At 53.5% G+C, this 15,740-nt stretch overlaps 3 protein-coding genes across 3 annotated transcripts; 2 read left to right on the plus strand and 1 right to left on the minus strand.

Moving 5' to 3' along the window:
* The first annotated feature begins 42 nt into the window (after positions 1-42).
* On the plus strand, positions 43-5,295 carry GCAT (glycine C-acetyltransferase). Its single transcript, XM_029963409.1, has 8 exons — positions 43-201; positions 784-885; positions 1,406-1,552; positions 1,856-2,010; positions 3,322-3,404; positions 3,783-3,954; positions 4,383-4,504; positions 4,935-5,295. Exons 1-8 carry the CDS (start codon positions 43-45, stop codon positions 5,084-5,086), a joined length of 1,092 nt encoding a protein of 363 aa, XP_029819269.1. The 3' UTR covers positions 5,087-5,295.
* Positions 5,296-7,926: 2,631 nt separating this feature from the next.
* LOC103764625 (noggin) lies at positions 7,927-9,977 on the minus strand. Its single transcript, XM_029963603.1, has one exon. The coding sequence runs from the start codon at positions 9,022-9,024 to the stop codon at positions 7,990-7,992; it is 1,035 nt and encodes a 344-aa protein (XP_029819463.1). The 5' UTR covers positions 9,025-9,977; the 3' UTR covers positions 7,927-7,989.
* Positions 9,978-11,270: 1,293 nt separating this feature from the next.
* Positions 11,271-13,664, plus strand: GALR3 (galanin receptor 3). The gene is made up of 2 exons (XM_018080246.3): positions 11,271-11,620; positions 12,190-13,664. Exons 1-2 carry the CDS (start codon positions 11,271-11,273, stop codon positions 13,070-13,072), a joined length of 1,233 nt encoding a protein of 410 aa, XP_017935735.2. The 3' UTR covers positions 13,073-13,664.
* The last annotated feature ends 2,076 nt before the right edge of the window (positions 13,665-15,740 follow it).

Below are 15,740 nucleotides of genomic sequence, written 5' to 3' on the forward strand. Positions count from 1 at the left end.
CGGCGGCGAGGGGGGCTCTCGGCCTCCTCTTCCCCCGGTGCGATGTCCCCGCTTCTCTGTGTTCCCGCAGGGATCATCAACTTCTGTGCCAATAATTACCTGGGTCTCTCCAGCCACCCCGAGGTGATCCGTGCCGCCGTGGAGGCCCTCGAGAAGTTCGGCGCTGGGCTCAGTTCGGTCCGCTTTATCTGCGGTACCCAGGTACCGGGCATCCGGGCAGCATCCCCTGCACCGCGGTAGTCTTTCGCAGGGTGTCCACGCAGACTCCCCTCCCGACACTCGCATGTGTGCACAGCTGTAAGGTACACGTGGCTCGGTGAAAAAAAGAACCTGCTAGGTCCCCACTAGCCAAAGATCTGGAAATATGCCAGTTTAAACCATTACAACACCTGAGAGCAAAGAAACGAAACACCACTCTGAATTCAGAAAATTAATGTCTTTTTCCCTCTCTTGTTGGTCAAAATTACAGTCAACCTGATTTGAAGTGGCTCTATCAGACCCACCCCAGTTTATCCCTGCTGGAGCCCTTTCAGAACGCTGGCTGGTTAAGTGCAAAGAAAACTCAGAGCTGCTCCCCTGTGCTTGGGGAACTCCCTGCTGAGGTTTTGGCATCCAAAACCATAATCATATTTTAGGGAACACAACTAACTTCTCCCATGCACACACACTTTTTCTGAATAAAACCTGGCTGTTTCCTCCCCTTGCAAGTCAGCATTTAACCTCAATGGGCAAGCAAGAACTTGTGCTGCTCCACCTCTGACTTTCACTCTCTCTTCCCTTTAGAGCATTCACAAGGACCTGGAGGAGAAAATCGCACGCTTCCACCAGAGGGAAGATGCCATTCTCTATGCCAGCTGCTTTGATGCCAACGCTGGTATCTTTGAGGTTTGTAGGGCTTCCTGTGTGTTGTGCATGGAGGAAGGAGGTGACAGCAATGTGCCTGCTGTGTCTTCCAGAGGCTCTGATGTGAGCTGTGTGCGCCAGAAAAGTTGGCAGTGACTGGTGGTGAAGAGCCCCGACTTAGGGTCCTTGGACTGGGGAAGCCATGCAGAGGCATTTAATCAGCCTTCACCTCCCCTGTCCCCAGCCAGCTCCAGCTTTTGGGGAGGGCTCTTGTTTCCTCAGAGATCTGTACTTCCCCTTAAAGTGTAGGTGAGGGAATGTGTGATCCCCCAGGCTTGCTGGGGGGGAGGTTTTGAGCTCAGAAGCCACAGGCAAGAACCTGGCCTAAAGAAATCAGGGGATAAGGTGGCTGGGAAGGAAAGTGGAAAATTTAGCAGTGCCAGGAGAGACATGGCAGCTGCAATCAATTGCAGCCTTGTCCTCTGTGCTGAGAGGGGCTGAAACATCTTGGTGAGGTGCCACAACAGAGCTAAGGATGATCCTTTCTGTTTGGTGTGGCCAGGCCCTGCTGACCCCAGAGGATGCAGTGTTGTCGGATGAACTGAACCACGCCTCCATCATTGACGGGATCCGCCTGTGCAAGGCCAACAAGTACCGCTACAAGCACATGGACATGCAGGACCTGGAGGCCAAGCTGCAGGAAGCACAGGTATGGAGGTCTGCTCCCATCCAAACACGAGGGCGCTCACTTAGCTGTGCTACTGTGCAGTAACCAGCCCTGAATGGTGAGCTCTGCCTTTTCCCATGCAATAGGCATTGTTTATGCCGACAGGCACAGACAGGCATGGATAGACAAGGTGGCAAAGCAGCTGGTTGCAATGCAAATCCCCCCCATTTCAGTTAGATATGTCGACTTCCTACAGGAGTTAAGAGTATGTCCCGGTCTCCTTTGCCAGCCCTTCTCCTCAGGGTGAGATCCTCACCCCCGGGGATGCCTCTTTCCCTCTGACAGAAATATCGTCTGCGGCTGGTGGCAACTGATGGTGCCTTCTCCATGGATGGTGACATTGCACCCCTGAGGGAGATCTGCCAGCTGGCCCAGAAGTATGATGCCCTGGTCTTCATTGATGAATGCCATGCCACGGGCTTCCTGGGACCCAATGGTCGGTAAGTGACTGTTTCTACTCTCCCCCCCTACCCTGACTGATCCTGAAGCAAGGCCAAAGGTGCTGATGACCAACATATTTTGTGTGGGGACTCCCAGAGTCACCATTTCTTGGAGGCTTTGCACCTCACCTTTGGGTTTGAAGGGAGATACTTTAGTGATGACCCATCCCAAAGTAACAGCTGCTTCTCAGTGTGTAAGGGATGGTGTGACCATCTCATCTGCCTCTCCTGGCAAGCAGTTGGACTTCCTGATTCCCAAATCCTTCTCCTGTCAGATATTAATTTCCAATTCTTAGGTTTGTGGAGCTAGCTTGCACAGATTGATTAGTTTCCTCGGAGCAGCTTTTGCCTCCATCGCCTGGAGCTCCTCCAGATGCCAAGCAGGGCACATGATGCAGGTGTTTGCCAAGAAGAGATGCTTCATGTGTTGTTTTGAGAACTAAGCAAGGACACTTGCCTTGTTTTCTTACCAAGGCCATAGCAGGTGTTTCATCCTCCCTCAAAATGGTGGTGCAAAGGCATCTTTTAAGAGAAGGGATACCACTCCTGGTGGCACTTCATCAATAACAAGAGGTGGCAGAACTCAAATATATTTCAGACCCTGTAGTTGTACTGAACTTTCTCAAATATAAGCCATCATAAGGATCTATGACAAGACTACAAGACAAATAGATCTATTTGTCTTGTAGTCTTCCTTCCTTGGGGCATGGTAGTCATGAGTTGAGGTAGATCTTGTCACTCTGTCCCAGTGGTCTCTGTGGTCCCACCAGCTGCAAAACCATCTGTCTGACTGCACTGAGGTGTGTAAATGCACAATGGCTTGAGGAGGAGGGAACAGTTACTGAATGCTTCATGAGTTGTGCTAGTCTGGGTGTGAACGTGGTGGTGTTGTCGACAGCACTGTTTCAAGACAGCTCACAGCTGGATGGCCATGCCTCATCTTGCCTTTTTGGGTTGGAGAACATGAAGCTGCAGAGCACGTTTACTACATCTGGTTGGTTCCACTAGTGAAACCTACAACAGCTGATGCTTTGTTTGGACTATTAAACTTCTGTGTGGGAAGTTTGAGCACTCTCCCATCTGTAAGGGATGAAGAACCCATGCTCTCATCTCACAAGATCCCAGCGTAGCCTTTCTGCAGGAGAGGAAGGTCAACACTTGTGTGGTACTATCACAAAGGGCTGTTCTTCCTTTTCCTGAAGGGGAGACACCAGAGACCTGGCTAGTGGCACTTTGTTTCCCTTGAGGCATCAAGCAACTTCCCTGGTGTGTGCTGTCACAGCTGATAATGTGACATTTCTTTTTCTATAGGGGTACTGATGAGCTCCTGGGAGTGATGGACAAAGTCACCATCATCAATTCCACCCTGGGAAAAGCTCTTGGAGGAGCTGCAGGTGAATGCATTTTTCTGTTCAAGATCCTGCATACCCTTAAGAGCTTCCACAGCATTTGCTTATGTTTTCTTCCTCTACCTAATCATACAGCAACGAATGCATGTTGTCTTCTTCTGCTGGCGGCATGAGGCTTCGTTTGTTACGCTGCTGCAGGGTCAAGGGAGATCCTGGCATGTGCTCCTTCCACTGTCATCCTCCTCATGCATTTGCCTTTGGTGTCAAAGTGAAAACTTTTGGTCAAAAGCATCAGCTGTGATTTTTAGGCCTGGTTTGTACTGAAATTCCTGCTGTAGGAGCCAGTTTGGCTTTATTGAGAAGTCCCACTCTCAACAGGTCACCCCGGGGTGCCTTGTCCAATTCTCTCTCCTTCATCTGCAGGTGGGTACACAACCGGTCCCAAACCCCTCATCGATTTGCTCCGCCAGCGGTCCCGCCCGTACCTCTTCTCCAACAGCCTACCCCCTGCTGTGGTGGGCTGTGCATCCAAGGCCCTGGACCTGCTCATGGAGAGCAATGCCATTGCACAGTCCATGGCTGCCAAAACCCAACGGTGAGAGGGCCATATTGGGGTGGGAGCAGGAACTCATTAGGAATGAGTTGTCTGTGTGTATTTATTCACCCCCACCTCCCTTGTGATAGCTGTAAAGGTAGCTTGCAAGTCAGAGCTCTGAGGTGCTCAGGGGAAGCTCCAGGATGTGCCTGTGTGTGTCAGACAGATGTGCAGGCATGTATGTCATATCTGGATGCCCTGTGTGCTGGGACACATTTGCCCCTCAAGGATCTACAGTCCCATTTTGGTGAGCAGGACATGGCAGGAGGTCACTCCAGGAAGAGACATCTTTTCCCTGCCCAGAGGCTGCACAGTGGAGCAAAACTCACCCAGCCCCAGTGGCCAGGGCTCCCAGGGGAAAGAAAGGCAGCAGTCCCCAAGGACAGGGGTGATGAGGTTTTTACTAATCCTCTTGTTCTCCTCACCAGGTTCAGAAGCAAGATGACGGCAGCTGGCTTCACTATCTCAGGGAAAGACCACCCCATCTGTCCGGTCATGCTGGGGGATGCTCGTCTGGCTTCGGTCATGGCTGAGGACATGCTGAACAGAGGTGAACTGGGGGGAGAGCCCTGTGTGCAGGCACATTGCCTGAGGGAAGGGACAGTTGTTGGTGATGCTACCACCAGCCCTCCTCCAGAGGATGTTTCTGGATGAAATCTCAAATTGAAGTCATCATAAGGAACTCTTCCACTCTCCAGCTGCAAACATCCTCCTGGTCTCCCCCAGATGTTTCTTCTTTCTCTGCTGGGGAGGGGGTTTAGATTGATGCTCTTGTCCTGCCATGCTGGACTCCATCCCCCATCACTTGCTGTAACCCTCATTTCCATGCTTGGGAGAAGATGGCACTTGAAAACCCTGAAGGCTGGAAGTGGTTATTGAGAGGAGAGGGAGGATCCAAAAGCCGTTCTATCACCCAGTACCCATCAACCTGCCTCTCTCCCTCCCAGCCAGTTCTGACTCTCCCTGTGTTTCCTTCCCAGGCATTTATGTCATTGGCTTCAGCTACCCCGTGGTCCCCAAGGGAAAGGCCCGCATTCGGGTCCAGATCTCAGCTGTGCACAGTGACGAGGACATCGACCGCTGTGTGGACGCCTTCACCGAGGTGGGACGGAAACACGGAGCGCTGCGTTGAGGGGCCAGCAAACACCTCCTACGGCACCATCCCTGCCCACAACCAAGCACCTCTGCTGGGGGGAAAAGGGCTTGAGCAGCACGCTGCCAAGAGCAGGACTGATCCTCAAGGCACGGCAGCCTGCGGGAGGCCGTGGCTGTTGCAGCGTGCTGGCAGTAGCGCTGGCAACCAGCTCTTGTGTCATTAAAGGTGTCCTGCAGTGCAGTGGATATTTGTCTGCCTCTTGTTTTCTCATTCAGGAGCTGCACCCCATCCCCTTCCTCTTGTGCTGTGACCACACACTCTGCCGTGTCTTCCCTGAAGCCTCAGTCCAGATGCTGAAGCACTGCAGTTCCTGTTCTCTCCTGCTGATGGAAATACAGCGTTGCTGGTGTGCTTTGAGGTTGCCTATTTCCTCTATGCTCTCTTCTGGGTCCAGCAGCATCACTGGCAGATCTGCCTGTTGCAATTCCCCACCAAGGCAGGGGTGTTTCCCAAGCCCTTTGCAATCTGTACCACCAGCAACTGGTTAGGGAAAGAGGACATGGGCCAGCCAAAACTCCAGTATTGCTTTCTTTCCTTCTTGCTCTCGGGTGTTAGATGTGAGGCTTGCTTGGTCCCCAGGACCAGCTATAAGGCTTTGCCAGTTGCTGTGGTGCTCCCAAAACTGCCCTGGGAAAGGCATCTTGCCCCAGAGGGGCCATCGGGCAGTGGGCAGAGGCCAGCAGCATGGCAAGAGGGTCTGTGTCAGCCAGAGGCAGAGCAGGGGACAGAAACTTGTAATTTTCCTCCATCAGGCAGGAATCTCTGGATTTGTTCCTCCAAGCTGTGTTGGCGTAGCATTTGAGCATTAAAGCAGGTACAAGTGGGTCCTGGGCATCACAGGATTGCTTTGTTTGCATCGGTTTTGCTCTAAAAGTCACGTGTGTCCTGCCACCTGCCCACGTGCTGAATGAGTACTTGCAGCTGGAGACAGATTCCAGCTGGAATGGAGTGTGCTGTGCCTAGGTGCTGGAGCACTGAGTCACATCAGCAAAGACCTGCTCTGAAATTGCTACATGCCCTTGGGCAGTCAGGGAGTGAGCTACAGGGCAATAGCATGCCTGACCTGAACCAGAGCAACTGCAGAAGAATACCGGAGTTAATCCGGGGTTGCAAAGGGCAGGGGAGAAACGTGTTTCTGATAGGGCTGCAACCAGACCTTGTTAGAACAGCTGGTAGCATAACTGCTGATTTTGTTTAATTTGCCTGCTGATAAACTATGATACAGAGTTCCCCTTCTGTGGCACCAGACACACTCACAGTGCTGCAAACCCTTTTCAACAGGCAGTATTTTGACATGGAGAATGTAATGGGGAAAGGGCACGGGGATGTGCTCAGGCCCCTCTTGCAACATGGAAGAGATGAAGCTTCAGCCAGATGGGATCTGGTATAGGGGGTTGAAACCCTAAACTGAATCACTGTTGTTTTAAGCCCAATGCATGTGCACACCCCCCTTTGCTCCCCCCTACCTGCACACCTCCACTCTACACCTGTACCATGCTCCCTAGAACCTCTCTCCTGCTGGTCCCCAGCCCTGGTCTCCCCCTCTCCCCCGACCTTCTGCGGGCAGTCTTGCTGTTGTCTCTGCTCTGTCCATGGCAGCTAACCCAAACAGTTTAACCCTGCTCCAGCTTTGAAGTCCTCCTGAATGGGAGAACAGCCATACAGATGTCTTGCTGCTCAGCTGCAAGCCAGAGCAGCAGCAGCCCCCCTCCTGTGACGCACACAATTGTTCTTGTGTGCACATGGGGGCTCCCCCCTCACCAGGTGCACCGACCTCCCTGTCTCCTCCATATCTCTCAGGCCCCTCGGCAGCCAACTCCCTACACTGTTCTGCCTCTCTGCCTGCTTCAAGGCCAAGCTCTGCTGCAGACTGTGGAGCTGTCTGGGGAGCAGACTGGGGAGCGCTGGAGCCCTGGGAAAGAAGGAGGGTCAGATGATGGCATGCTGGAAACAAATAATGCAGTGCCCATCAACTGCAAGGCATCATGTTAATATTGCAATCCCAGGCAAAGCCTCCAGCTCTTTATTTCTTAAAGGCCTCCCAGCTTAGATGTGATTTACAGCTCCATGCAGCTTTTTGCCCAGAAAGCAGAGGACTTTTTGCTGGGTGGAATGAAGAGGCAGACACTGCTTTTCAAGGATGCAGTTCCCAGCTTAGGCTCCCTGACCCACCTCAGACCTTACATGCTACTCTGACAGTCCTGAGTCTGGAGCTGTCATTCACATCACAGGATAGGTGGGGGGTTCATGTATCTTACCCAGTAGAGGACTGTCCTATCCCATCCCATTTCCATATGCACCCTGCCCTATAGATGCTTCCAGCCCTGGGTCCCTGTCCACCCCCTACTTCTATCCTTGTTAGGCTGCCTCGTTGCAGTCCCAAAACTGCCCCTCTACCTGCTGATGCCCTACAGTCTCTCTAACCACCACTGATTCCACCCTGAGCTGTGACCCACCTCCCTCTACCCCTTCCCTGCTGACATTTCCCTGCCCTCGCTCCCTGCCTGCTTCCCTACCCAGGCAGGCAGGGATGTCCCAGCTTGGACTGAGTCATCTGGGGCTGATGCAAACAGGGTCTGAGCCTGCTGCTCGGTTCCACGATTTTCCCATTCCGCATCCTTTGCTGGAGATAAATGCTGCACAAGGGCCTCCACTGGCGCTAATGCCTCCCTGCAGAGGGCAAGGGGCATCCCACCCAAGGCTTTTGGCAAGAAAGAACAATGACAGCAGCCGTCTGCGCTTCCTTTCTGGAGGTTTATTTCTCTGTTTGGGGATTCCCCCCAGATCCAAGGGTGAATCCAGGCAGACTCTTGCCTTTTCAGGCCTTTTGCTACAAGAACAGGTACCATGGGGTCCCTCCATAGCCCCCTGCAGCCCCCTCAGCGGCAGGAACACTTGCAGGCAGTCACAACAGGGTAGGGGATCTGCCGCCAGGTGCAGTTTGGTGGGCCTGGGTGCTGGGGGACCCAGCAGTGCCAGGCCAGCAGCTTGATGCGAGTGAGCTGTGTGGGGCGGCAGATCATGCCAGGGGGCCAGGAGCAGCCGGGGGGTCTGGTGTCACAAGCAGTGTGGCGCACCCAGCGGGGCCAGAAGATGGGTCCCAGGTCAACCCAGGTGGAGGTGAGGCGGCAGGCAGCCAGTTCCACTAGCCACTGCCGCAGGTGGTGGGACAGGGCCCCAGGTAGCTCAGGGGGCAACCCCGGGCCAGGGGGCAGCAGGTTGGGCAGCTCCAGTCCCTCCACCTCTCGCCACAGCTTGCGGCGGTAGCGCCCAGCACCCTCTGCCAGGTCCCTGCTCATGGACTCCAGGTTCTCCTCGAGGATGCTGCTGTTGCGACCCCGGGGCTCCTCGGTCGCCATCCAGAAGGGGTCGAAGGCCGAGCCTAGGAGCCGGCGCAGCCGCCCAGGGCGCAGATGCCGGGGCTTGGGGGAGTAGTGGTAATCCTCAGGGGACAGCGAGAGGCTGTAGGGCCGCACTGGGGCTGAGGGGCGGCCGCGCAGTAGGTGGGCAGTGGGGTCAGCGGTGCTGGACAGTGTCAGTGGCAGATCCTGAGGTTCCTCCAGAGGCAGTGGTGGGCTTGGAATGCCCAGTGGTGGGAGCAGGCAGAGGAGGAGGAGGAGGAGGTAGCAGCGGTGTGGTCCCTCCATGGTGAGCAGTGCTGTGGCAGGGTACAGGCTTGTGCTCCGCCGCATCCCCCGGGTTATCACCACGTCCCAAGACACGGCCTTCCCCTTTTCCCTGGTTACAGCAGCTGATAATGAGCTGGCGGGGACACCATGCTCCCTTCTGCCACAGAGGCATGTGGGATCGAGAAGCTGTATGATCCCTTCTGTCAGGCCACAGGGTTCCACTGACCCCAGAGGGCTATCAGGGCTGCTGTGGAGGGGAAGGGACCAGCACCTCCTTCTCCGCATCCTGCTCCATCACTGGAAGAGGCATCCAGGACCTTCCCAGCGAAGGGAAGCTGGTGGCCTTTGAGTCTTGCTGGGAAAGGATCACCTAGCTGCAGTCAGTCTTAGCATACCTGGAAGTCCTCAGGGTATAGGTCCTGTCACCAGGGTGGACATGGCAACAGGGCAGGAGGGCTGTGTGGGTCACTGTCATCTCTTGGCACATCAGCCAGCACCCATGCTGTCCCAGGCAACTGTGATAGAGCTGAACCTCTGGAGATAGCCTCACTTGGTGGCTTGTCCTCCCTCCTCACCCTGCAGTGCCCTGGCAGCACTGGTGGTGTGCAGATCTGGGCTGGATGGAAACCAAAACCTGCATTCTCCTCCTTCCCCAGGTCAGACATTGCGTGAGAGGCTCAATCTACTCAGAGCCATGCTATTAACAATAATTAATAACAGCCAGTAATAGCAATTAATTGCTTATGCTCCAGAGGGTTTAGGGCCCTATCCCGAGGACAGGACAGGGACCAGGCTCGCTGTGGCGGAATATTCTTGTTCTCTGGAGGTGTTGGATAAGACATCCTGAACATTCAGCACTGAGGGGTGGCCACCAGGGTCCATGGGACCCTTCCCCCCTCCATTCTCTCTCTCCCTCCAGAGAATAGTGGGCTTTTTCTCTGCCACCCCTTCCTCACTGGAACAAGGAGCAGCTGAGCCTGCAGGAAAGCTGGGCAGAGAGGAGTTAACTCCAAACCCAACCTCAGAGAAAGGGGAAAAAAATCAACAGAGATCTATGGTTCAGCAGCAAGAGCAGAGGGAGGGAAAAAGGGGGAGACAGAGAGAAAGGAGAGGAGTTCCAGAAGGAGAGAGAGCAGAGCTGATGGCAGGCAGGGGGAGGCAGCGGAGCACCAGGCAGGAGTGACTGGAGTGACCAAGCTGCCTGGACAAACTCTTTGGTAGTCTGCATCCTCCTTGTCACCATCACCTGGGCTGGACCAGAGCTCTCCCCCTCCCCAAGCGAGTGGCAAAGCTTCAGGCCCTTCCTTGAAAAGGTGAGTGCCGGCTTCCCAAGCTGAGAGGTGGCCTCAGGCTCCCTGAGAAGAGACACCCTGGTGACCATGCATGCCCAGAGGGAGGCCGGGCTCCTCTGCTTCATTGAGGAGATCTCATGGGGCTGGATGGATAGTTATTGGTAGGACAGAGGGGACAGAAGAACCAGAGAGGCAGAGAAAGTCTTTTGATGTGATACACATAGGAGCTGGGAAAACAAGGTGGTGTGAGCTGAGGTGTGGGGGAGCATGGGGTGAAGGAGCTTGCATGACCCAAAACCGAGTTAATTGCATGTCAACAGTAGCTAGATAATGGTGTCTTTCCCTCTCAGTTATTGCTCGGAGAAGGACAATTTGTTCTAGTGATAGCAAACAAGGGGAAGGCTCGTTTGGAGATAGGCTGTTGGCACTCCCTGCCTGAGCACAGTGTTACTCAGGGCTGGAGGAAGTTTTGCTGCAGATCACAATACCTTGAGCTGTGGTAATAACACACTTCTTCACAGTGTTTGTCGTTGTATTTCAGGCAGCTCCTCACCAAGCTGCCACCATCCAGCCCATTACCACCCCTCAGTATCATGAAAAGGTGCCCTTAATTGCCTCTTCTCTGCAGAGCATAGCTACTGCACCGGGAGCAAGGAGCAGCCAGTTCTAGAGTGGAGGTGGTCCCAGCTTAAGGAGTTCCCTCGTGATAAGAGTATGTTGGGGTGCTGCTGCTGTGGGGTGTGATCCAGGCATCAGGTCCCTGCTGACGGAGGTGGCACAGCCCTGGGCTGAGTGTGCCAGGACCACTCACAGACCATGGGAGCCCCCTTCCCCCATGGCCTCGTGGACAAGCCCGGTTGAATACTAGCCAGGGTTTAGACTTGCCAAAGCAAGCAATCCCAAGAGGTTTAGTAGCTTTGGGATTGTAGGAGGAATATAGAGGAGGCCAAGTGGTAGGGCAGCGGGGATCCTTCAGGGGGCTGGGAGCACAGGAGATGCCATGGTGGGAATGTGAATTTGGGCAGGAGAAGGGGGCTTCAGCTTTGCTCAAGCCAGGTGTGAGCTGACTGATCCCAACAACATTCTTGCCATGAGGATCATGAGGATCTTAGTGTCATCATTTAACCAGCTGGTTGAGATTGGCATCTCTGGAGAAATATGGGTGTCAAAGGCTAGAATCAGGCACCTTAGAGCTTTCTCTCTTTCTTCCCATGCAGGTCCCCACGGTCAGGTGGGGAGATGCCAGAGGGATGGAATATCTCTTCTGACAGCCTGGAGCTTCAAGCAGCAGGGATTATTGTGCCCATCATCTTCTCCCTCATCTTCCTTGTGGGTACTGTGGGGAATGGGCTGGTGCTGGCTGTGCTGCTGCAGAATGGCCAAGTCAAGTACACCACCACCAACCTCTTCATCCTTAACCTGGCTGTGGCAGACTTGTGCTTCATCATCTGCTGTGTCCCTTTCCAGGCCACCATTTACACCTTGGATGGGTGGCTCTTTGGGGCCTTTGCCTGCAAGGCTGTGCATTTCCTGATCTACCTCACCATGTATGCCAGCAGCTTTACCCTGGCTGCCGTCTCCATTGACAGGTAAGTCTCCCCTTCCCTTTGAGACTCTCAGCTCAGAGACAATGTGTTTGCTACTCCTGAGCTAAGAGGTGGGAGAAAGGCTGCCCTGTTGAATGTCCTGTAAAAAGCAGGTTGGGTCTCCCCAGGGGCAGAGCCAGCAGAGCCAACTCTCCATGCCCTCACCTTCCAGGAAGCCAAGTTCTCAGCTTGATTACTGACCCTCACTTGGGAAGGAGGAGTGTCCACCATGCATAACCAAGAATAGCAAAAGCCCCGGGACAGCAACACACCTCAGGGGAAACAGTAGAGTCTTGCTCCTATCTTTCTCTTCCCTGGTTCAGGAGACACACTGCTTGCCCTTCCTGAGCTAGTACAGCAGAGTGGATGATGGAGATCTCAGCCTCACTGTTGTAATGACCCTGATATAGCTGTGAATTCACTGTAACCCTCACTCCCAAGAGGTGGCAGAGGGGAGGGATGGGTGGCTGCATGGGTAGGGGTGCACAGATGGCAGCCCCACAGGGCAGGAGAAATACCTCATCTCACCCATCTTGTGTTTGGTCTCTCCATCTCCTTCCCCTCCTTGCCAGGTACTTGGCCATTCGCTATCCACTGAAGTCCCGTGACCTCCGCACCTCCCAAAACGCAGGAGTGGCCATTGCAGCAATCTGGTCACTGTCGCTGCTCTTCGCAGGGCCTTACCTCAGTTACTACCAGACAATCCACTACCACGGTATGCCCATCTGTGTCCCCATCTGGGAGGACCAGCGCCGAAAGGTTCTGGACATCCTCACGTTTGTCTTTGGATACCTCCTGCCCGTGACCGTGGTGAGCCTGGCGTACATTAGGACCGTCAAGTTCCTGTGGACCTCCGTAGACCCCATAGAAAGAATCTCAGAGTCCCGGAAGGCCAAGCGTAAGGTCACCAAGATGATTGTGGCTGTGGCCATCCTGTTCTGCCTCTGCTGGCTGCCCCACCACCTGGTCATCCTCTGCTTCTGGTTTGGCCACTTCCCCTTCAACCGAGCCACTTACATTTGCCGCCTGGCTTCCCACTGCCTGTCGTACACCAACTCCTGCCTCAACCCCATTGTCTACGCCCTCATCTCCAAGCATTTCCGCAAGCGTTTCAAGCAGGTCTTCACCTGCCTCTTCTTCCAGAACAAGACCAGGAAGAAGAAGAAGAGAGTTGGAAGGAAATTCCATATGGTCAATGTGGACAGAGGTTTCATCAACAGCACCAGAGGTTTCTATGGAGGCAACACTGAGGTGACCCAGGTCCCAGAAGACACCAGGAAGAGGGACCATGAAGGTGCCAGTCATGCCAGAGCATGGACTCAGCAGCTTCCAGATGCCATGGTCTCTGTTAAAAAGGGGATACTGGAGGAGGAACATTTGGCAACAGCTTGCCATTCCCTAAACATGACCACTTTAAGAGGAACTCAGGAGTTTCTGACTGTTCACCACAGATGAACTAAGTGAAGAAACACATTTTCCAGACTGTGAGTAGCCACTCTATTCCCAAACAGGCCAAATAATGTGAGGCAGAGGGGAATGGATGCAGCAGAGCCACCAAAAGATCCTGTGGCAATGGTAAACCCATTGCCCCATTCACCTTCACTCGCTGGCCCACAGCATTCACCTAGGAATGTCACAATCCACCTAACCAGATGCAGAATAGAAGGACATGTTAATATGATGTCAAGTGACCTGAGCAGCATTCCTGCAACACATTTTAAGGACTCCATTTCCCAACCTCCTAACTTGCTAATTTTGTGCAACGACTTGAAACTCTGAGAGGGAGGAAACCAAAATGAAAATATCCTGGTAGGAAATCCAGGCTGTTAAGGTCACATCAGAGCATGGGTGGGAAGGGTGGAGTTCACAGGGACCTGAGTCTGAAAAGAGTAGCTGGAAGCCTCTCTTCCTGAGAGTCCCAAGTGGAGAAACACTGTCCCCTGCCCACATGCCCTTCTTTTCCTATGTGCCAGGGGCAGCCTTCATCCATCTCTGCCCCCTTCCCTCGCCTCTGCATCCAGATCAAAGGATCTTTGCCAGTACTGAACTGGTGCACAAGGAAGTCAGCTGTCTGTGCCAACAGCTCGATGACACAATCTGCACAGCATTGTTCTACCTGATCCACCCCTCTGCTTACTTTCTGTTTGCCTTTCTCAAATTTCTGAGGGATTGCTGCCTCCTCTTTGATCTTTGCTTGCTACTTGGAATTTCATCCCTTCCTTCTGGGGCTGAAGGTCCTCTTGCTCTCAGAGCAGTGATGTTATTCAGCGATATTAGCCCCACACGCACTGTTTATTCACTTGGCCAGACATTTTTTTTCTATGTGATGATGACGATGGTGAGTGAATTGATGGCTGTCACCAAAGCAAAAGAAAGTAGCCAAGCTGCAAAATGAGCTGTAGAGCCAAGTGACAATCATGGTGAGGCAAAGGAGAAAGAAACAGACCCATCACCCCCATGTGCACTTAGCTCAGTCCTTAGTGCTCCTTTCTACATGGTGGAGAAGACTTCCAGGAGAGCATGTGGCCAACACCACTGAGGGGGTTGGGATATCTTCCAAGACTGGCCACTGTTGTGGGATAGCTGTGGGACCCATGTCCATCTGGGAGAAAAGCTTTCCCCTGCTCTGTCCCTGCTGCCCCGAGCAGCTGCAGAGAAACCTTTAGCTGTGGCAGCAGCTCAATGACACCCTGTAGCAGGGCCAAGAATCCTCCCAGCCTGACAGTGGGAAGTGCTGCAGGGATGGCAGGGTGGGACAAGAAATCAGAAGTTGCTGGAATTTCTCCCCTGCTTGACCTTAATAAACCTGGTAATTGCCTTCTCCTGCCTTGTTTGCTGTGTGTTGGATACAATCTCTGCCGTGCACAGGGCTCTGCAGTTTGGGTTGGAGGTGGTGTAGGCCGCATGAGCCATCTGACCACAGACTCACTGGCATGGCGGCAATTGGTTTATTTGCCTTTGCAGACACTGCAAAAGTGCCCAGAAGCAGCAAAGCTGAGGGTTTTAATATGACTCCAGCACTGCCAGTGTTTAAGAGAGTCATAGAAGGAGACAGAAGTAGAGAGAGGGAAAGGGAGGGATGGTGAGAGTACCTGGTGTGTGTGGGGGCAATATAAATGAGAAATGTGTGGGGCTGGGTGAGAGCCATTTCCAGGGACAGAAAGTGGTGGTGAGAAGGTAGTGCAAAGTGAGGGGCTACAAGCAGATGGCAAAAGGGTGGACAAGAGGGCATGAGGGAGATGGGAAGCAATGTGTTGGCAGAGCGCTCATGTTTTGGCAGGAGACTTTTCCGTTTTGGCAGGAGACTTTTCCGCACACTAGCAGCATCCTGCTGCTCCAGAGCTGGGGTGAGCATCACTTGGTTGTGTTGGGACTTCAGCCCCACAACATCTTTTTCCAGCATTTTTCTGCATCATCAGGCTGCCAGAGAAGCCAATGAAAACAATGTCCAAGCAAGGCCTTTGATCAGTCTAGCACATGTGGGAGGGAGGGAGCCAGTGGGATTTGCATTGCTGCAATGCTGTGGTTTGCTGCGGTGCCCGGCTGACCTCACATAGCTCTCATTTTGTCACGTGGCCATGACATGAGTCATGAGAGGGGAGGGGAGGACCAAGCAGGATACTCAGCTTTCCCAGTGTGCCAAGTCCATGTGCTGCAGGTGACTGCAGCCACCCAAGGCCACCCTCCGTTGGATGAGACAGTTTTGCTCTGGGAACACAAGGTGTGTGATGCCACCTGACTTGCAAGTGTGAGCAAGACAGATCCTGTTTGCCAGCACAGATAGAGCCCCTGAGCCTCAGTCCTGTGGCCTGGGAGCTTTTGGTCATGCTGTAGAAGAAAACCAGGAAGAAGCCCTAGAAAGGGTCTAGAGAGGCAAGAAAGGAATATCCATTAGCATCACAGTTTCTGACCGCATGACAAGGGTTTTCAGGATCATCAGACCCACACCTTATCCCCACTGAGATGATCTTATGTTGGCAGTGAGAGATGAGCTCGCTCATTCAAACCCACTGAGTTCAAGTTCCCCAGAGCTCCTCAGCCACCTCCTCCACAATCCTGTAGCCATGTCTGAGACCTGCCATCACCACTCACAACATTCACAGTAAACTTAGTCATTGCAACA

Source organism: Manacus vitellinus, unplaced genomic scaffold (assembly GCF_001715985.3).
Source record: "Manacus vitellinus isolate BGI_N305 unplaced genomic scaffold, ASM171598v3 scaffold_5_pilon, whole genome shotgun sequence".
In the NCBI taxonomy this organism is placed as follows: domain Eukaryota; kingdom Metazoa; phylum Chordata; class Aves; order Passeriformes; family Pipridae; genus Manacus; species Manacus vitellinus.

Bases quoted from the DNA above. Each gene is read 5' to 3' on its own strand.
- GCAT (XM_029963409.1), top strand. From the start codon at position 43: ATGTCCCCGCTTCTCTGTGTTCCCGCAGGGATCATCAACTTCTGTGCC. The intron at 202-783 runs GTACCGGGCATC...TCTTCCCTTTAG, and splicing joins GCTTTATCTGCGGTACCCAG to AGCATTCACAAGGACCTGGA. The intron at 886-1,405 runs GTTTGTAGGGCT...TGGTGTGGCCAG, and splicing joins CCAACGCTGGTATCTTTGAG to GCCCTGCTGACCCCAGAGGA.
- GALR3 (XM_018080246.3), top strand. From the start codon at position 11,271: ATGCCAGAGGGATGGAATATCTCTTCTGACAGCCTGGAGCTTCAAGCA. The intron at 11,621-12,189 runs GTAAGTCTCCCC...CCTCCTTGCCAG, and splicing joins GCTGCCGTCTCCATTGACAG to GTACTTGGCCATTCGCTATC.
- LOC103764625 (XM_029963603.1), bottom strand. From the start codon at position 9,024: ATGCGGAGAAGGAGGTGCTGGTCCCTTCCCCTCCACAGCAGCCCTGAT.